The sequence below is a fragment of the Myotis nattereri genome (assembly GCF_964212035.1).
Source record: "Myotis nattereri genome assembly, chromosome: 5".
Lineage (NCBI taxonomy): Eukaryota > Metazoa > Chordata > Mammalia > Chiroptera > Vespertilionidae > Myotis > Myotis nattereri.
In genome coordinates this window covers 89,688,049-89,708,793 of record NC_138080.1, presented here as the reverse complement: position 1 = coordinate 89,708,793, position 20,745 = coordinate 89,688,049, and the positions used below count along the sequence as shown (strand labels likewise).

At 56.0% G+C, this 20,745-nt stretch overlaps 1 protein-coding gene across 1 annotated transcript; it reads right to left on the bottom strand.

The window, feature by feature from the left end:
- Nucleotides 1-884: 884 nt before the first annotated feature.
- On the bottom strand, nt 885-19,219 carry SLC6A7 (solute carrier family 6 member 7). Its single transcript, XM_081091106.1, has 14 exons — nt 19,065-19,219; nt 14,328-14,511; nt 12,549-12,680; nt 12,157-12,391; nt 10,509-10,647; nt 8,878-9,012; nt 7,876-7,979; nt 7,605-7,729; nt 6,824-6,936; nt 6,311-6,442; nt 5,858-5,957; nt 5,552-5,652; nt 4,820-4,987; nt 885-2,329 (listed from the first exon to the last, which is right to left on the bottom strand). The coding sequence occupies exons 1-14, from the start codon at nt 19,095-19,097 to the stop codon at nt 2,120-2,122; spliced, it is 1,911 nt and encodes a 636-aa protein (XP_080947232.1). The 5' UTR covers nt 19,098-19,219; the 3' UTR covers nt 885-2,119.
- Between the last annotated feature and the right edge of the window lie 1,526 nt (nt 19,220-20,745).

The following is a 20,745-nucleotide window of genomic DNA, read 5'->3' as shown; positions in this document are numbered from 1 at the left end:
GCCTAGACTTCTAGGTTCTTCCGTTCCTGACTCCCAATATGCATCTGTGTAAGGAGTACAAGCAAGGCCGTGGCGGCCTAGAGTCTGTCTGAGAGCTGGTGGGGAGGGCCTGGGACAGGCACCGGGACAGGGTCGCTCTCAGGGCTGACGCCAGGGGCTCTGTCAGCAAGGCCAGAGCCTACCCCCTGGGTGTGGGGAGAAGCCCGCTGAATTGTGAAGTCCACTCTTACATCCTCTGCAAATTAGCAAACCCATCTCTCTCCCCCACCTAAAGCCCCAAACAAAGAGGAGTGGGAGGGGGCCCTGGCCCTTTGTTAGGGGAAATTTATTAATATCCGAAACATGCAGCACGCAAGCCCTTCCTGTCCACCCCAATCAAAGTCTTTGAGAACACCTGGGCCTCGCATTTGAAAGGCTTTGGGCTCTTTTATATGGCAGGTCCCGCCAGGGGTGGGGGGTGGGGGGGAGCCAGGACATTCTTCCAGCCTGGGAAACTCTTGGCTCCTTCTGACCCTGGCCTCCCAGCTCCAGCTTCCCCTGCCGGGAAGGCAGAGCAGCTGGAGGGAGAGGGCATGCTGCAGGCCCTGGTTCGGCCCCAGCTCTGCGGGCCTCAGCTGAGTAACCCTGACCAGGGGCTGGGCTTGTTCGTGTGTATAATGGGGAGCCAAGCGGTCTTTCGGGGCTTTCCTCACCTTCTTCATCATCCTTCGTCAGCCCCACCCACCCACCCATCACTGCCACAGAGAAACTGTGTGTCAGGAGAGAAGCCAGGAGAGCCAGGGCAGGAGGCAGCTGGGCGTCCGTCTCCTCATCTGAGCAATGGAGCTGGAAGGCCTGTGCTGCCCGCCTCCTGGCTCTGCAATAAGGAGGCAGGGTAAGGAGGGTGACCTCATTGGGTTTTATTAACAAGTAACCAACAGAACACAGATGGGTCGGGGTGACACCGGGAGAGAGACGGGCGCGGAGGCTGGTGTAGCTGCACGTGGGGGCCGTGCCCCACTGGTGGGGAGCTCGCCGTGTGCAGACCTGCTCAGGCATTTTCACCCCCCACCCTCCTCTCTCAGGGAAGGAGGGACCCAGGGCAGCCCCTCCGTGCCTGGGGATTGAAGATACCAAGGCTTCTGGCCCCAGGCCTGGGGTGTCAGCTGCCTTCTGCTATCTCCACCCTCATGCTCGGGTGACCTCCATCACCCTTGCCTGGCCACCAGCCCCTCTTGCCTGTCCTCCACAGGCCTCTCACCTCCACCCCGTCCCCTCTAACCACTCTGCACACTGACCCAGAACAACATTCTTTCTAAAGCACACACAGATCGTGCCAATCCCATGCCCACCCCGTATCCCCTCCCCAATATTCCTCATCCTTACTTAGACCTTGTTGTTACCTAGCACCTTCTTCTCCCGCCACTCTTCCTGCTCCTCAGCTCTTGACGTCCTCCTGGACCCAGGGCAGGAGGAAGAGGCTACAGGCTGATCTCTACTTCGGCAGGGTCAGCCCCTTGCCCAGAGGCCTTCCCCACCCTGCCTTCCTCTTCCTCTCTTTCCAACTTGCCCACCCTCCAGGAAACCTGACCTGCACACACGAACCAGGAGGGATCTTTCTCCTACTCGACTTGTTAACCCTCGATGCCCGGGGCCCGATGGGCCTCCAGACACTCTGAGTGTCTGCCTGCTCAAGGTTCTGGCTGTGTGGAAGGCTTGGGGGCAGGCTCCCTGAGAAAAGGGAGGGGCCTGTGCCCTGGACACAGATGAGAGGGTAGTGCCAGCTGCCACAAGAGAAAGGGAGCTGGCTGGTCAGGAGGCCTGGAGTTCAGTCCCCTCTGCCATGAGACCTCAGGCAAGTCCTCCTCCCTGGCCTCGGTGTATCCATCTGTGAAGTGAGGGCTGAGCTAGATCATTCTCAGCTTGGAATGTGTGTGTGTGTGTGTGTGTGTGTGTGTGTGTGTGTGTGTGTGTAGGGGGTAGATGGAGGTTTCAGGGGAGGCAGAGACCACAAAGAAGGACTTGCATTGAGGACTGGCAACACCATGGCAACCTCCCACAGCCTCAGGCCTCCCAGAACCCCAGAGGTCGCGGCTGCCTTTGCACTGGGGCAGGACCCCCTGTCCACCTGCTTCCTGCCTCACATGATAGACTCCTCCTCCTCGGCAATCTCTCGGTCCACCTCGATGGCGGTGTTCTCGAAGCTGGTGATGCCCCCATACTTGCGCATGTGCACCATCAGCGGCTTGGGCGACTGGCTACCTGGCAGCGTGGCCACGTACATGCCTGTCCGGTTCTCCTCCAACGACGGGCCCCAGTCCATGGCCGGCCGGCTGGCCTGCTGGAGCCTCTGCAGCGGACCAAAGACAGCGGTGGGAACAGCCCAAGCTCAAGCAGTGCGTCCTGGGGCCCAGCACCCGGCGCCCAGCACCCAGCACCCAGCACCCAGCACCCAGCACCCAGCAAAGACCTTCCACATCCTCTGGGTTAGTCCTTGCAACAGCCCGGGGATGGGGTACTGTTACCCGCCCTGGGGACTGAGTCACATGCTTGGATGAGACTCGTGCTCTGCCTGACACTTTCAGGCTGGGTGGCCTTTGGGCACAGAATGTAAGCTCTGTTTCCTCGTAACTGGGACTCAGGATGCCGGTTAGGGTTGCTGTGCAGGGTAAGGCCCAGGAAACGGTGGCTCTGGTTATGGCTGCGTAGCAGCAAATACAGGAGCCCATTCTGGGTCCCTTTCCCTAAAATGCTCCGTCCTAAGGAGCTGGCAGCTTTGGGGAAAGAGCCGTGGACTTGGAGAACTGAGGCAGGAATTAGCTCTGACCTTCCACTCGGCCTCATTCGGACTCTGGTGTCCGACCTTTCCCTCTCCGAGGCCCCATTTCCATGGAAGGAGGAAGCTGACTACAGGGATGAGTAAGCCTGGACATTCTAGGTTCCTTCTTCCTCAAACCACATTTCGGAAGCCCACTGCCCTGCCAGGAAAAAGGGCCCCAGACTCTCCAAGAAGGAAAGACAACTGACAGTAAGTAGAGCCCAGGGGATCCAGGTCAGGGGCGAGAATGTACGCCATGCCCTCAGCCCAGGGCCTAGCACGGCTCTGCACTCAAACATGGCGACACTTATTAAAATCTATGAAGAGCATGTCACCCCGCTGCTCAGAAACCTGCCAATGGCTTGGCACCTCACTTGGAATGAAATCCTAAGTGCTCGTCACGGCCTCCGTGTCCTGGCCCCTGTCTTCCTCCCTGACTTCCTCCTGCCACTCTCCCTCTACCCGCTCTGGTCCAGTCACACTGACCTCCTTGCTCTCCCCAAACATGCCAGCCCCTCCTGCCTCTGGCCTCTGCACTAATGGTTTTTCTGCCTGGAACGCTCTCCCCTTATCTTCCATCCCGATCACCTTGTCAAGCTAGGCAGGTGTCTGTCAGGGCCAGAAGCCCTGGTCTCTGAAGGCCTCACTCCGGAGCTGGACAATGACTCTTCCGCTGCCCCACCCCCACCCCCCCACGACATGCCTCTCCAACCGGCTATGGGCAGCTGGGGCAGCAGAGCAAGGCTTGGGAACCATAACCTTCCAGGGGGACTGGAGCCCTTCACCTGAGCAACCCCCCTTCCTCCTTCCCTTTACAGACACCCTGGCTCTCAAGCAAGGAGACGCGCTTTCTGTAGTAGCACGAGTGGGGCTCCTGAGGTTCAGAGAAGGCAAGGGGTTTGCTTCCAGTCACACAGCAGCTGGAGGCAGAGCAGTGGCTGGACTCCAGGACCCCTGTGGTCTGGGCAGAGCGGCCACAACCCACTTCTGCCAGGAAAGGGCTCTGAGCCCCCTGAGGGACAGCTGAAGGGCAGTGCAGCTGTTTGGGGAGTGGGGAGTAGTGTGCTGGTAAGCAGGCTGGGGAGGAGGGTGAGGGTACAGAAGGCCTGATGTGTAGTCAAGTTCAGTGGTGCAAATATTCCCACCAGTGTCCTCAAGCTATCAATGCTTTGACAAGTGGCTAACGACATTCCCGAATATTTCACAATTGGCTCTCGTGAGGCAGTACTAGCTGGACCCACACATCTCTGATGGGGTGCGGGGGTAGGAGGTGGGGTTCCCAGGCTCTCTCTGCTGGCCTGCAGGCTCATTCAGCTCTGCTCACTATGACAGCCTCTTGCCACCAGAGGAACTCCGCACCCATGGCCTCAGCGGTGAAGGGCTCAGTATAAAGAGGGCACCCTGAGGCTCAGAGGGGGGCGGGACCTCTCCGTGACCACACAGCATCACAGCAAGCCCATGCGCCCACAAAGGGTCACTACGCCCCTCTTCTGCGGTTTGCAGATCCCCGTGGGTCTCTCCACAAAGCCCTGGCCATGAGGAGGGCTCACGCCATCCTCCCTTTCCCAGGAGCCCCACAGCAGGGCTCCTGGACACAGGAGGAGGGAGACAGCCCCCCTCTGGGGTCCCTCAATGTTGCCTTCTGCCCGTGAGTCCCTTAGGGAAGCTCTGGGCTGGCGACCAGAGTTCACGTCCTGACCCTGCCTGACTCACTGTGGGGTAAGTCCCTTGTCCTCTCCCCAGACAAGCAGTTGTTGGCTGACATTGGTGGTCTTAGGATTGTGGCCCCCTGAGTCCCTGTGTGATATGAGGGGCCACAGGGCAGGCCTGCAAGCCTACCTCCGCCCAAACAGGTTTGAGCTGATTCAGAGCTCAGGGTACTGGTTAGAAAAACTGCTCTTAAAAGAAGCCTGAAAGCCCTGGATCAGGTATTGGTACAAATCTTTTCTGTTTTAGCAGGTGAGCCAGGGCCAGGCCACAGGCCGGGGAGGCTGAGGGCAGGCAAGGTGGCGGCCGACTCACCTCCCAGAGCGAGCCCTCCTCTCGAAGCACAGCCACCAGCATGCCGGCTGGGATCAGGAGGCAGGACAGCAGGCCCATCAGGATGCCCAGCAGCTCCGCCCAGGCTGGGAAACGGTAGCTGCCGTACTCGGAGGGCTGGTACTTGACGATGCTATACACCAGCAGGGCCTGCAGGGAGGGGGCTCCCAGCATCACAGTGCGCCTTCTGGCCCCAGGGCTTAGGATAGCCCGGGTCTCAGCTAGGTTAAGGCCTGAGAAAGCTCAGTCCAGGGCCATCCCAAAGCCTGAGACAGCCCAGCCGAGACACCCAGTGTCTGAGATAGCCCAGTCCTACGTGGTGCCAGAACCTGTGATGGTCCATCTTTGTTTTGGAGCCTGAGCTAGCTCTGCTCAAGCTCACCCGATGCCCAGGCCTGAGACAGCCCAGCTCTGAAGAACCCTAATTGCTGAGATGGTCTATCTCTGACCTGCTCCCACCCCATGGCTGAGAAAGGAGAGCCTCAAGGCCCAGCCTAAGACCCAGAGGCCTGAGAAAGCCGCATTCATTTTGCCAACCAAACTGAGGACTAGGCCCAGCACAGACACAAAGGCTGGGGGCATCTTGGGGGAGGAGAGTAGACCCGATCCTGGTGCCCAGCCCACCCCCCTCAGCCCTACCAGACTGAATGCCCAGAGGGGCCCTGCTTTCAGCCCTGGGCCCCAGCCAGCAGCCCTCCCACCCACCCCAGTTACCAGGAGGGTGGCCGGGGTCAGGAACAGCCAGCAGGCCCTGAAGTAGAGGCCCGGCTTGAAGCCCAGCATCATATGGATGTCCCGGCAGAACCTCTGGATGCCTGCACCAGGAGGAGAGGAGCATGGCCCCACCCACAGGTCCCTCCCACAGGTCCCTCCCAGAGGCCCCACAAGTGCCAGCAGCCCCTCCTCCACCCCAGTGGCCCCCACCCAAGACCCTGGCCCTTGGGAACAGGGACCCAATTGCTGGGGGACTCCCCTCTCCCACGGGGGAAGCCCCAACTCCGCCTCTCCGGCCCCTCTCACCATATACCCGGGTGACAGCGAGGCATGTGGTGATCACCACCACCATGAGCCCGAAGCTGGCGCTGTAATCGTCTAGAAGGACCAGCCAGTACATGCCCCCCTGGAATACAAGTCACAGCTCTGGGGTCCCCTCACCACGGCCAGGCTCCCTGCTGCAGCCCCTTCTCTAGGCAGGAAGCAGCCAGGCCGGCGGGGAGAGCCAGCTGATGTCAGCACCCCCCCACCCCCCCAAGTGCAGGAGCGAGGCTTGAACCAGGTCTTTTAGACTCCAAAGCCACGACCCTGCATCATAGGCCAAGGTGCCCCTTGGGAGAGAGGGTCTGAGGTGGTCTAGGCTCCTCCCAAAGAGGTAAAGAAAGTGGGTGGTTCAGGGAGTGCACAGCCTGGCCACAGACACTGCCAGAGTGTCCTCCCAGCCTCGCCCACCAGCCACCTGTCCCCAAAGCCACTCACGTCAGTGGTGAGGACCAGCCCCATCAGGTACATGGCCACGCAGATGAGCCCTGAGAACACCACCTTCTTGGGTCGCAGGTAGTAGGGGAACTCATCTGTCACAGCTGTCACAATGGTCTCCAGAAAGGCAAACTGGAGGGAAGGAAGGGGGTTTCTGAGTTCTGTCTCCGCCACACACATACACTCACACAGACACGGACACACACCACACAGACACACACACATATCACACTCCAGACACATTACACATAGACACACAAACAGACACAATACACAGACACACACACACATCACACATCACAGACACACACATATATCACACTCCAGACACATTACACATAGACACACAGACAGACACGATGCACAGACACACACAGAGACACAGACACACATATCACACCCACAGACATCACAGACACACCCAGATCACACACACAGTCACACATCTCACGCACACACAGATACACACGGTGCATGTGCCCTGAGGCACCTAGTGGTATGGACAAGGCTCACCTGACTGTCCAAACCGAGAGTCAGCAGCATGAAGAAGAAGAGAAAGGACCAGAAGGGCGACAGAGGCAGCATGGTCATGGCCTGTGGGTAGACGACAAAGGCCAGGCCGGGGCCTGGGCCAAGGGCACACGGGGTCAGCAGCCTGGGGCACGTGGCAGGCCCCACATCCACACTCACACACTCATGGTCGCTTACACCCACCTGAGCAAACCCAAAGACGTCCACTAACTGCACACTTCTGATACTCTATTAACTCCTAGGACACATGCCAGCACATGGTCAGTGCTCAGTAAGCGTAAGTTGATAGAATAAATGAATTAGTAATGAATAATGAATAAATTAGTAATGCCTCCTTTGAAAACACTTATGTACACAACCATTTGCACAAACAATCCCACTAACACACATGCTTAAACATGTCCACTGGCACAAGACACTGATTCCCAAGATCACTCACAACATCGATTCACTTGCACACACACATCTCAATTCAGGATATGACTCATTTGGACAAGCAAGGAGAGTTACTAATGTGACCAATATAAGGCAGTCTCATACAGAAGTTCCTACATCTCCGGACACAGGTTAATGCACACTCACTTGCACATGGCCACCCAGAGACCAGCCGAGACACGTTCATCTCTGCGCACACGCATGCCTGTGCGTACACACACTCCACACGCCCATCCACATCCTTGCTGTTCCACACACAGGCTCACTTTCCAGCCCCAGCTGTGCCCAACACACACCCTTGCCTACCAGGGCCGGGCAGCCTGCCCACCTGCTTTGGCAACTTGATCCACAGGCACATCCAGCTCCTGAGACATGTAGCCCAGCACGGAGAAGATGGCGAAGCCGGCCAGGATGCTGGTGATGGCGTTGCCCAGAGTGACGATGAAGGTGTCTCTGCCAGGAGAAGTCCAGGCACAGGCCGGGTGAACCTCGCCCGGAGAAGTCCTCCCTGCCCACCCCCCCATCGCTCCCCCCGCCCGCCCCGTCTCCCCGCCCCCTCCTCCCAGCTGCGGCCCTGGGGTCCAGGAGGCTGCACTGACCGATAGATGTTCTGGTGAAACGTGTTATAGGAGGCAAAGGTGAGGAGACCCCCGAAGCCCACACCCAGGGAGTAGAAGATCTGAAGGGCAGCTTCGATCCACACCTGTGGCAAGAAGGATGCAGACGGAGCACAAAGAGAAGCAGCTGGCACACCGTGGTGTCAGAGGGCCAGGGAAACAGGAGGAAGGAGGTGGGGAGAGAGCCAGCCAATAGGTCCAGGGATGGCGTGGGGAAGGGCCTGGCCCACAAGTGACTTGGGCTGGGAGCAAACCCAGCTCCAACACTCACACTGTGCCTCTCACGGCCCCAGTTTCCCCATCCAGGATCTAGAAGGCAACCTCCAAGTTTGGCCTCGTTCTGAAGGAAGTAGTTCCTCATGTAAGATTTTCAGGAAATTCATGTGGACAACAAGCCCATGTAACCCTTAAACTTCCTTCCTGGAGCCAGAGGGACCTGGGTTTGGACCCCAGCTCTACCACTCTCTGGCTGTATCGTGTGGAAAAGCCACATCACCTCTCTGGGCCTCAGGTCCCTCTGCAATAAGGGAATGGGAGTAGGGTGGTGATGAGGATTAAATGACTACATATATGCAAAGTGCTGAGAGCGTGGTTAGGCACAGTCAGTTGTCAATAAATAAGAAATGATAGCCATCAGTAACATTGTTGTGACTAATATTACAAAATGCCCTCTGTGGGGTTTGGAATCAAACAGATCGAGGTTAGAATCCCAGCTTTGCCCCTCCCTATGTCACCGTAAGCTGATCACTGACTCTTTCAGGCCTCAGTTTTTTTCATCTGTGAAATGGGAGAATAATGTCTACTTCATAGAATTGTCGAGAACAATAAATGAAGAAGACAGGACTGAGCACAGTGCCTGGTACTGGAGGCTGACCGCGTGAGGGATTCCCACCCCCTGCCCACTCTTTCCTCCAGGGATCCCTATTTCCACTTCCCAGGTCAGGCCTGCCCCCTCCCTCCGCACCCTAGTCCCGATGGCCTCACCTTGGAAGACAAGAGGTAGTGGAACTGGGGGGTGAGATAGAACTGGATGCCCTTCCAGGCCCCTGGGAGAGTGACTCCACGGATCAGCAGCATGACCAGAATGAGGTAGGGGAACGTGGCCGTGAAATACACCACCTGAGAGGCGTTAAGTGGGAATGGAAGGCAGGGTGACTTCCTCTGCCCTGCTCCTCTTCTAGAAAGCCCCACCTTACTCCCAAGGTGGGAAACAGCCATCAACCTATGATGCTTCTTTTCCTCTCCCTCCCTCCCTCCCTCCCTCCCTCTCTCCTCACACCGATGCCATCAGCAAAGTCCTGTCACTGCTTCCCAAGGCTGCCCAAATCCATCCACCCCCTCCAGGTCTACTGTGGCCCAGTCCAGGCCACCATCACCCCTCCCCTGAAGGTCAGAAGAGCCTCCTGCTCCACATGTCCCCTCCCCCCGGCAAACCCACCCCATGTGGTCATCAGCCAGCATGATCATCAGCTGGACATTCCCAGACTCCCCGCTGCCCTGCCTCCGCCCTCAGCAGACACTGTCGAGTCCCAGGCTCCCCGCTGTGTTGGCTTGCCCCCGATGACCTCTCCTCTCTTTCTAAAGGCTTTCTTCTCTGGCTTCCTAGTGTTTCTTTTAATGGTTCTCTTCCAAATGGACATCACTTCTGAGTACTTTGCAGAGGGACCGGTTCTGATTTATAAATGATTAAGTAAACCGTTCAGGTTTCCAAGTCCTTCCAAACTGCTTTACGGCCTTCTCGCCCTTCATCACCTAAAGTGGACACCTGTGGCTTAGTCTGCCCAGCATCTCATTGACCTTCTTCAGAGAACAGCCCCCGACTCTCCCCAGCTGGGGCTGACTCCATTCCTGGCTCCTGGGGTGGGCCCAGCACGCCCCCCTCCGGGCCACAGTGGCTGGTTCAGGGATGGGTATGGCGACCCAGCTTACCCAGTAAGACTCACGTCTAGGATTCTGCAAACTGGGGAAGGGAGAACCCTTCCCTAAGCATGTAAAGTGTAGCCCAGAGCTGCTGGGCGACCGCATACGGAATGAAGCCCGAGAAGACTGCTGAGAGACGGGAGAACCAGTCCTGATAACACTAATTGAACCCCGAGACCTCTTTTCTGCCGAGGCCCATTGGCTATTTATAACATCATTTGTAGGCCACACAAAATTACCAACTTAAAATGAGCCTGCTCTGCTTGGTCAAACATTTCATTAACTCACCCCTAGTGCTTTGGCAGGGCCGGACCAAATAATTTCTCGGGCCTTATGGGGCCCGTGGGGGGGATGTTCCCTCCACTTGCCTCCTGGACCCAGTCAATCCAGCACACACTCTGGATTTTCCAATTGTGACAACTGGGTTCTGGCCACTTGCCTCTCAAAGGGCTCTGATTCACAGCCACCCTCCGAGCTTCCAAGAAACACCTGCCTAGCCGCTTCAGAGTGCCAGCACCGGTCAGGACACAAACCTGAATAACTAATAGGTCCTGCCCTTGGCAAGTTCCTAGCCCGTCCTTGCCTCCACATCTTCCCCAGCTCCGTGCCCTTTCCCTCTGCCTCACCTCTTCGGTTCAGTCCATGCCCTGCCTCCTCCCAGAAGCCCTCACCCCTCCCAGCCCCTCGGGCCTCACCTTGCCTGAGGACTTCACACCCTTGAGGATACAGAGGAACACGATGACCCAGGCGAGCAGCAGGCAGAGGCAGAGGTTCCAGCGGATCCCGCCGGGGCTGCCGATGCCCTGGCTGCCTTGGATGTGGAGAACGTAGCGGCTGTGGGAGACGAAGGTCTGAGTGTCTGCTGGTCACGCTCCACGGACATGGAGGAAAGCCGTGGCCAGCCTGCGAGGCGATCCTGGCTAGCGTCCACTTGATTTGGTCTGTCCCCAGACCAGCTCTGCACCTGGAGGCTGCCTCTACAGGCCACATCGCCCAGGCTGCCATCCCCTTTGGTTGCCATTTGGATTTGGTGAGGGGAGGCAACAGCAGGAGACTGGAGGGTGGGAGGAGTGAGGGGTTGGGGTACTTGCACACACACGTGTGCACATGCTTACGCACGCACGTACACATGCATGAGAAGGCCGGGCTGTGACTGCCTTCTTCCATAGCAAGCTCTGGTTGGCAGCCTTTCCTCCAAGGCTCCCGATCTCTCTGGCTCCAGTTCGCTGGGTCCCCCCTCTTGCTCCTTGGCTCGGGGGTGTTACAGCTGACCCCCTTGCTAGTCCCTGGTGCCTCACTATTCTGTGTGGATTCCCTCACACTGCCACCTCCCTCCACTGAACTCCCTTTGCTAACGTCTCGGGAGAGTGCTGTCTGCTTTCTGCCTGCACCCCCCAACGCTTCCATGGAAACCCCAGCAGCTGCTGGACCCCCACGTCGCATTCTTTGGCTTTAAGCTGCAGGCCCAAGCTTCGCCTTTCCCACTGGCCAGACATACTCCTCAGCAGGTGCACACACTCTGGATGGACTTTACACGGACAAACGGGGAACCGCATAATACATGTAGGTTGGAGACCAAAATATTTCAGGACATGGGGTCCATCTGGGGGCAGATTCCTAAGAGCAGCCCTCGGCAGATGAAGGGTTGGGGGTGCCTGGTCTGTGTCCTCTGGTCAGCCAATGGGTGACATCCTATGGAGGAGGGACTATGTTCATCCCCTTTTACAGAGGCAGAAACTAAGGCTCCACAAGGTTACTATTACTGTTAGTGCCTTCACCATCGTCAGGATGATCAGCTAGCATTTATTGAGCACTTGCTATCCACCGGACTGGATGGCAAAATTTATATGCCTTCTTTCCTTTACTCCTCATGGCAACCCTCTGAAATACTATTACACCCACTTAAAGATACAGTATCAGGCCATAGCTGGTTTTTCTCAGTGGATACAGTGTTGGCCTATGGACTGAAAGGTCCTGGGTTCGATTCCAGTCAAGGGCACATGCCTGAATTGCGGGCTTGATCCCCAGTAGGGAGCGTGCAGGAGGCAGCCAATCAATGATTCTCTCTCATCATTGATGTTTCTATCTCTCCCTCTCCCTTCCTCTCTGAAATCAATATATATATATATATATATATATATATATATATATATATATATATAAAAGATAAAGCATCACAAGCCAAATAAGTTGTTTAAGGTCACATAGCCGGTCAGGTGAATATCTAAGATTAGAACCTAGAGTCCACCTAATACTAGCACCTGAAGTGAACACTGGGCCCCTTGGGGACTCAGGCTCATTCCTGCCCTCCCCCAACCCACCAGGGCATGGGCCCTCCCAGACCTCCAGTACTCCTCGCTGGGGCTGACGGTGCTGGTGAGGTTGAGGGGCAGGGCCCCGTTGCCATCCTTGGAGCCTCTGTGCTCAAGGCAGAGGTCTGTGTTCCACCAGTTGCCACAGTGCTCCCAGGGCAGGTCGCTGGTGAGGGAGGCGAAGAGGTAGAAGAGGACGTAGGCGATGATCATATTGTAGTAGATGGCCACCAGGCCCACAATGAGCAGCATGGCCGCGCCGGCACCTGGCGTGGCGACAGGGGCTGCCCTTAGGCCATGCCCTCCTTGGGGCCGGCTGTGTTTCCTCCGGGAAGCCCTCCCTTTCTGGAGGTTAAAGGGTAAGGGGGCAATCACCTGGCCTCCCTCAGGCCCAGACCACTCCAGGGACCCCTGAGGCCTCACCTTTGAAAAGGGGGCTGATTTTCCAGACGGCCAGGGGTCCCAGGCTGGAGAACTGGCCCAGAGAAAGCTCAAGGAAGAAGAGAGGGATGCCGCAGATGGCCAGCATGAGGAAGTAGGGCACGAGGAAGGCACCTGTGGGGAGGGGTGGGGGCAGGTCGCAGGGGGTCAGCTCCCCCAAAGCACAGCTCTAGCCCTGCCCCACCCCTGACCAGTGGACACCACCTGTGACCTGAGGGAACACTTCTCCTGTGGCTTGGGACTGTCTTCTTTTCTACCATCAATCACTGAGAGCCAAGGGGTGGACAGAGATTCACTCACCTCTGTAGCCCCAGTGCCTAAAGGCTGGGCTCAGAGCAGACACTGAATGAACAAATACATGAATAAACAAGTGAATTCCCTGCTGAAGAAAGGGCAAACTCCTCAGTGCTGAAATCAAGCCTCCCATCTACCTGTCCCCACACCCCAACCCCCACTTTGCCACCTCAGATGCTCATGGCTGCCACCTGTGGTCCCATGTGCCCAACATCTCTCCCCGCTTTCTTCACATATTGGCAGCCAACTCCTTAGAGAACTTCCCACCACCATATGGCTCTGGAGGGGCTGCCAGTGACAGCAGCCAACCCCTGCCCACCTCCTCATGGGCACATATCCCAAGCCAGGCCAATTAGAGACCTTCTCTGCAATTCTATATAGATTCATTCGGATGGCAGTTCTGAGGAGGAAGTCATTCCAGAGTTGTCTCTGGCCACCCAACCGCAAGGAGGAAGCCTGTCCCGGGAGAAAACGAGGCCAGCATACAGAGGGAAAAAGAGTCGGAACCGGGGGATGGGGGGGGGGGGGGAGGGAAGGTGCAGAGAGAACTGTGGATACTGTGAAGTTCCTGGAGCGTCAGAGCCCAGCTCCAGACCTCTTCCCAGTCATACCATTCATCTGTCGCTGCTTCGTGTAGGTTTATTTGGATTTCTGTCGCCCTGACAATGTGAGCTTCTTTAACGGGTTTGGTAGAGATGGGAGGAGATATGGATTGCGGGTGGGCGTGCACTGGCTCTGCGGAAGATAGTTCTGGGTGGGATGTTGGGTCGGCCACTGTGGGACCCTGGGCAAGGAACTGGCCTCTCCAAGCCCAGGCGTCCTCGTCAGGACAAAGGTGCCCACCCAGGAGGGCTGTCGTCAGGGTTAGATGAGACAGGCATGGAGAGCATCCGCCCCGGGGCTGGCAGATGGTGAGTGCTCAACCCCAGCTACTGTAATAAGACTAAGAACAGTCACTTGATGGAGAAGCAGGGACAACAGATAATTTGTTTAAGATGGCAGAGACTCTGTGTTCACAGTCAGAATGGAAGGAACCAGGAGAGGAAGAGAGATAGAGGATTCACGAGCAGGAATTATTGATAGAGTAAGGTTCTGGAGGAGGTGTGGCGGTGGTGGTGGTGAGAATATTGAGAGTGCAGTGACCACTGACAGGCAGACTCAGCTCTTCCTCATGAAGTAGAGGCAGCCCTCTGCCCATCACTCAGGACCCAGGAAATGCCAAGGCTTAGGGCTTACTGTGTCATACCCATGCTGGGGTCGAGAGAGAGGGAAGAGGGGCCTGGGTGATGAAAAGGAACAAGACAGACAACTCCCTCTTTCCAGTCCCAAGTTGCTATAAAACCACTTTCAACTAATTCTGCTCAGGGTCCAATAGGAGACGGTAGCTAAGGCCACTTCAAACCTCAGTCCACCCGGAGCCTTGACCCATCACTCGGCTGCTCCTCAGGCAGGAGCTCAGGCCCATACCTCCTCCGTTGGTGTAGGCTCTATAGGGGAAACGCCAGACGTTCCCCAGGCCCACACAGTAGCCAATGCAGGACAGCAGGAAGTCCAGTTTGCCTGTCCAGTTCCCCCGGTCTGCGGCAAAGTCCACATCCAGGTCTACGTCACCCTGGTCACTGGGAGTCATCAGCAGGTCTGGAGTGACGGGCTGCCAAGAAGAGAAACCAAAAGGGTGAAAGAGAAAGGTGAGGCTAGGATGGATCTGTGAGCACCAATACAAGAATATAGCCTTGAATAGGGCTGCAAGAAAGACATTCTATTGGTTCAGGTGATCCATTCCTCTCATCTGGGTTAACATGGCCCATAAGCAGGAGCTCCTCGAGGTTTTGGGTGACTGCAAACCTATGAGACCAGCAGGGTTGCTCGGGCACTAGGAAAGCCACCACGGTCTTCGCTTGGCTAACACAGCAGTCAAATCAAGGGATGGTCCTATTTTGAAGATGACAACAACGATGATAATGATGGTGAACTTACAACAGTCACCATGCATTGAGCACTTACTATGATTATGCAATAAACATTTTACTCCCATTACTGGATTTCATTCTCAAAGCAACCCTGTGAGCTAAGTATTCACCTAAGCTCCATTTCAATGACGGGGCTGAAGGTCAAAGGGGAGTCCTGCCATACCTGAGGTTTTTACAAGGCTGCGGAGTGGGAGAGCTTCCTGAAGTTCAAGCCCATGTCTTCAGGCACAGTGCTGAAGTTTAGCTACTCCATTCTGGGCACCATATTTTAGAAAGACACAGACAGTTTGGAGGGTGTCCAAAGGGCGGGTGGCCAGACTGGAGGTTGTTCAGGAAAAGCGGTTACTTGAGGACAAGAGGAAGGAATTGGGAAAGCTGAGCATAGAAAGGAGAGGGCTTGGAGGGACTCTGAGCTCCCCTGAGGAAGGGAGTAGATTTATGCTCAAGGGGGCCTACAGAGGACTGTGAATTTTAGTTCACGAGCAGCAGGAAGTTGCTATTTAGGCACCAATCTGTCTCAGAAGTCATAATCTTCTTGTCACTGAAGGGCAGATGTATATAGAGGGAATGGAGGCCAGCTGTCCCTAAGGGCTCCCCTTGTGATTCAAGGAGGGCGGGGAAGTCCACCCTCATTCTCCCTTCAGGCTGGGGCTAGGAGATGGATCAGCTGCTTGAAATCCTGGCCCCAAGGGATGTGAGTTAGCATGTCCATGGACTGCCTGGGCTTAGGGCCTGGAAGTAAGCTCAAAGATACCAGGATGGCCGCCTAAAATCCAGAGAGCAGTTTCCATACGTGACTCCAGGAATGGGTCAGGAGAAAGGGGCAATCCTCCCTTTCCTGCTTGCCTCTGAAAGTCTCACCTTATGGCAGAAAAGATGGAACTGCAAAGAAGGCCAATTGTGAAAGACATCCATGGTTCTCAGAAGAAAGAACCCCCTGCTTCCCACTGAGGACTGGTTGTGGGGAAACAGTGATGCCACTGGACTGGGAGTCAGGAGACCACAATTCTAGTCCCAGGTCTGTGCCAATTCACTGTATGACTTTAGGGAAGGGTCTTCCAGGCCTCAGTTTCCCCATCTGGACATTGGGAGGATTAGATAGGCGAGTGTTTCCAAAAACACATCCCTTGGTATTCCGTGGAAAAATGATTCTTGATTTCAAAGAACTTGGGAAAAGCTGAGTTAACACAGGTAAGACAGGTTTCTTTTCACAGGACTTGTCAAATAGGGACTGGAGTAGACAGTATTTCCCAATCCTATTTAAGAAAAGGGTTTCAAGGAGCTGGCCTGCCACGATATACTTGGGGAAATACAGGTCTAGACAATCTCTACCTAACAGTCTCTGGCTCTGATGTGTGAGGCAAGATTCTTCGCTGGATCATATCATATTCACACACGGGGGCTCAGGACGACCTACTAATCAGGGTTGTGTTTTCCCCTAAAATTGCCCTTCCTACCACCAGACCAAGAAAGTGTCTACACACAAATCAGCTGGCGACAGAGGAGGCTTTGCTGGGGATTTGTCACATGAGCATTGCTGGGATGAAGGGTGCACGTGTCAGAGGACTGGATGTGTCCGGGTGTGGTGACAGGGTTGGTGCATTAGGCTCAGGTGGCAGAAATGGGGTAACAATGTTGGGTTGACTCTCAGTGATAGTGACGAGCATGGGGGTGATCCTGCCTGAGGAAGGGTAGTGGTGACCGGGACAGCCTGGCATGATTATGGGTGATGGTGACAATAATGAAGAACATGAACAGCTGCTTTTTAAGAAAATGGGCTCCCAGGGTTGAAATATATGCCTGGCGGTTCTTTAGCTGCGACCTCGGCTGGGGTTAGGGTGGCAGCAGCTCTCAGACCTATCTGAAAACTGCCCCTTCCCCCGGACGCCTTTCCCCTCAAGGCACCCTCACCAGCTGGAACCACACCCTCCTAGGTAAGCTCCAGGAGGGATGGGTAACGCCAGATGACAGGGACGGATACTGAGTGGTGAGGCAGGCCTGTCACCCTGAGAGCCCCCCAGCCCCATCCCGGCCAGCTGGCAGGAAGGCCCGATAATGAGGTTCCTCTGATCCCTTCTGAGAAGCTGCTGCCCTTTCTATGTTCACAGAGCGGCCCGGCTCTCTGTTTCCATGGTGACAAGAGTTCCAAGAGCTGGATGCTGCCAGCTCTCAATCCCTCTCTTCCCCCAATCAGAGGGAAGCCTGCTTCTGCTCCAGGGGCAGGGAATGGGGTCCTCCATTGCTGGAGGAGCCCCCAACCCCACCATGGAGTGAATCCCAGGGGCTGGAACAGGGGATGGAACCAGTTGGGAGACAGAGGGAAGCAACCACATCAATGGGGCAGGACTGGAAGCTTAATGAGTCGTTTACACTTCCACTGCGTGTGAGGCTCCCTCTCCAGATTACCCCTCCTCCCCCCCCCCCGCCCCCGCCCCCAATTCCCCACCCAGAGTCAGAAGGAACACCCCTGAGTTTGGCAGGCCTACACCTCCTCTTTTAGGGACCAGCAGTACAGGTCACCGGCAGTGCCAGGGGCTGGGAGAGGTAGGACCGCCTACGCCAAGGTTCTCATACCTTGTTCAGGATGAGAGGCAATAGGAATCCTGAACCCACGTTCATCAGTGTGCAGATGAGTTTCAGGGAGGGGAAGGGATGAGCCCAAGGTCAAACAGCAAGTTAAGGGCAGAGCAAGACCAGGACCCAGATCCCTGACTCTCAGCTCAGTACTCATTTCTGAACATTGTTGCTCCTGGCATTTCCTGCCTCCCTGCCCCCTTCTCCTTCAGACCAAGGGAGTGGACCCTGCGGCTAGGTGGCCCCACCCCTGCTCTGCTGGTCCTAGGTTGCTCAGCCCACCTTCAGGAAAGCACTAAGCTACACCCCTCTCTGCCTTGGGTTCCTTGTCTATAAAATGGGGATAATAAGCCATAGCTCCCAGTTATTGCTGGGGGATTACAGGAGATACGGCTTCACAAAACATGGCTATTTACATAATGTGTGGTCCTACGGCAATGAGGGGAGGGATTCTTGTGGGGAGGGGAGGGGAGGGAAGAGAAGAAGAGAATAGAAAATAGCCGGGCAGAACTCAAGGCCCAAGAGACCCTCAAATAGCCCAAAGAAGTTACTCATGTCAGGAAGAAAAAGGACCCATTTATCAGTGGTCCCACGCTGCTGGCCAAGGTCAGAGAGCTTGTAAAATAGGGGAGACCCTTGGAGGAAGAGAGTGGTCAATAACACTGGCCCCGATGGGCAATTGTCTCGCATCTACTAGCACCTTCGGCGGGGTCCTGCTTTGGTGCTGACATGGGGGATGGGCAGGCAATGGTCTAGGTTAGAGAGAATGGACTTGCCCAAAGCCACCGGGTAAGGGGCATCTGCAGAAATAGTGCCCTGGAGTTCTGATGCCTTGGCTGGGACTGGTAGTTTTAAGCCCAAAGCCAGGAAACATGGCCAATACTCTCCCTCCCCAGGCCTGTGCCACTTGGCTGGGAGGTCCAATCCCATAGGACAAGGTGGGGAGGGGCTGAGGACTGGGCCCAGGGCCCAGGGCCCAGGAACACATAGATTTGGCTGCCTCTCTCATGCCAGCTCTCACCCCCATATCCCTTGGGTCTCCACATTCCTCACTCCTTGCCTTTGCCTCCTTCTGCCCTGCTGAGGGGCAGCATGGGGTCTTAGCAGGGACACTAAACTGCCTGGGGAAGGAAGGGAGCCGGAGGAAGCAGGTGGTGGGCCTGGCAGGCAGGAGCAGGGGCTGGATGGCACAGGCTGCTTCTGCTTAGAGTGCACAGGGGAGGACCAGGCCCAGGCCACTTCCCCGCCACCCCCACCCCCGAAATTAGTCAAGTTCAAGGCTGGTGCTCAGCAATTCCTCCCCACCTTCCGCCATCATCCCCCCTCCCCACTCCCTCCCCGGGGTAGGGCGATTGGAGAGGGGTGGGTGCCTGGCCCTAGCCACCCCTACTTCCTGCCTCCTGGGCTGCAGACACCTGTTCCAGGACCTGGCCCAATGAACCCCAGGCCTAAACACGCTACCTCCCGACCCTCAGCCGGGGGTGGGGTGGTATGGGGTGGCACAGGCCGTGACTGGTCCCTCCCTGCTATCCAACTCAGCCCGGCCTTCCCCGGAGCTCTGAACTGGGTCCTGGTGCCCCCCTGCCTTCCCCGGCCTCGCTGGGGGCGGGCCTCCGCACTCCCCTCTCAGGTGCGCCCCCAGCCCGCCCTCGTGCCCTACCTTTCGGAGTTGAGCTTCCTGGAGCTTCTTCATCTTGGAGGGCAGGTTGTTGGGGCTTCCCGGCTTGTCTTCCCTTCAGCGCAGAGAGCAGGGAGCGAGCGGGAGAACGGGAGATGCGCCGCCGGCCAGCGCCGCGCCTTTGCCCCGGCGGCTCCGTGCACCGGCTTTGGGGGCGCGAGCGCAGGCGCTGCCGTCTGTCGGCTGCGGGTGTGGGGCGCAGAGCGGAGCTGCGAACGCCAGTCTCTCTCTACGCAGGGCCGGAGGCTGGGGAGGGGTGCACGGCTGCGCCCGCGTAGACACCCAAATGGACAGACCGCGGAGGGGTAGGGATGGGGGGATGCGCGTCCCCTCGCGCAGAGCTAGGATTGGAGGGGCCAAGCGCGTAAGGTGGGGGTGTCTGCGATGGAAATCCTAGGAGGTCTGGAGGCCTCCGCCACAGTCTCCTGCGTGACCTTGGGCAAGTAACCTCCCCTCTCTGGGCCTCTCTTTCCTCGGCTGGGCACTAACAGTCCGTTGTGGGTTCCAGCATCCCAGTGCCTCCTCCTTTTGGCTGTGTGACCTTCCCACATTGCTTAACTTCCCTGCACTGCCACTTCTGCATCTGGAAAATGGGAATAAGAATCTTACTTCCCTGCCCTAGCCGGTTTGGCTCAGTGGATAGAGCGTCAGGCTGTGGACTGAAGAGTCCTGGGTTCGATTTCTGTCAAGGGCACATGCTTGGATTGTGGGCTCCATCCCCAGTAGGGGGCGTGCAGGAGGCAGCAGATCAATGATTCTCTCTCATCATTGATGTTTCTATCTCTCTCTCCCTTCCTCTCTGAAGTCAATAAAAATAAAAAAAATAAAAGAATCTTACTTCCCTTATGAGGAACTCAGGGAGATGGTGCATGGAAAACATTTAGTAGGGGGCCAGGGACATAGTAAGGGCTCAGTAACATTTAACTGACCACTCCTGCCAACAAAAGAAAAACAGCCATTAGTCAGATATTTACCCAATCATTCAATCCACCAATATTTATTGAGTACCTAACGTGTACCAGATCCTAGGCTAGGTCTTATTTCATCAACACAGTGACCTGGGGAGGCATATGGTATTATCCCTATTTTACAAATGAGGAACCTGAAGCACAGAGAGGTTAAATTTCTCACTCAAGGTCACACAGCTGGTGAATGACACCAGTGCCAGAGTCAGGCCTCATGCAGATTCCAGGCCAGTAGTGGTCCTGAACACTCCCTTTTCCCTTGAGCTGAAAGTGAAACAGGGAGGTTTGGGCAAGAAGAAACAGGGCAAGCGCCACTGGGTCATTGTGATGGTTTGTGACTTAGATCATAAGCACCTGGGCTCCTGTCCACCACCAGCAGTAAGACCATGGGAATGTTATGATTGCACATCTGTCAAATACTCAAATGGGCCACCAACCAGCCCTTGCCTGGCTGACCTCATACAGCAGCGATTTTCAACCTTTCTTCATCTCATGGCACACATAAATGCATTACTAAAAGTCTGCGGCACACCAAAAAATATATTATTTTTTGCCAATCTGACCAAAAATAAGTATAATTTTGATACATTCACATAAGATGGCTATTGTTGTGTTGGCTGTTGTCATTTTTTTTATTTGACAGTCTAAGGGAAAAGAGGTCAGTGCCCCTGACTAAACAGTCAGGTATTACATGTTTA

Bases quoted from the DNA above. Each gene is read 5' to 3' on its own strand.
- SLC6A7 (XM_081091106.1), bottom strand. From the start codon at position 19,097: ATGAAGAAGCTCCAGGAAGCTCAACTCCGAAAG. The intron at 7,730-7,875 runs GTCAGTGCAGCC...TTCTCCTGGCAG, and splicing joins TTTCACCAGAACATCTATCG to AGACACCTTCATCGTCACTC. The intron at 6,937-7,604 runs GTGGGCAGGCTG...CCCTTGGCCCAG, and splicing joins GGATCAAGTTGCCAAAGCAG to GCCCCGGCCTGGCCTTTGTC.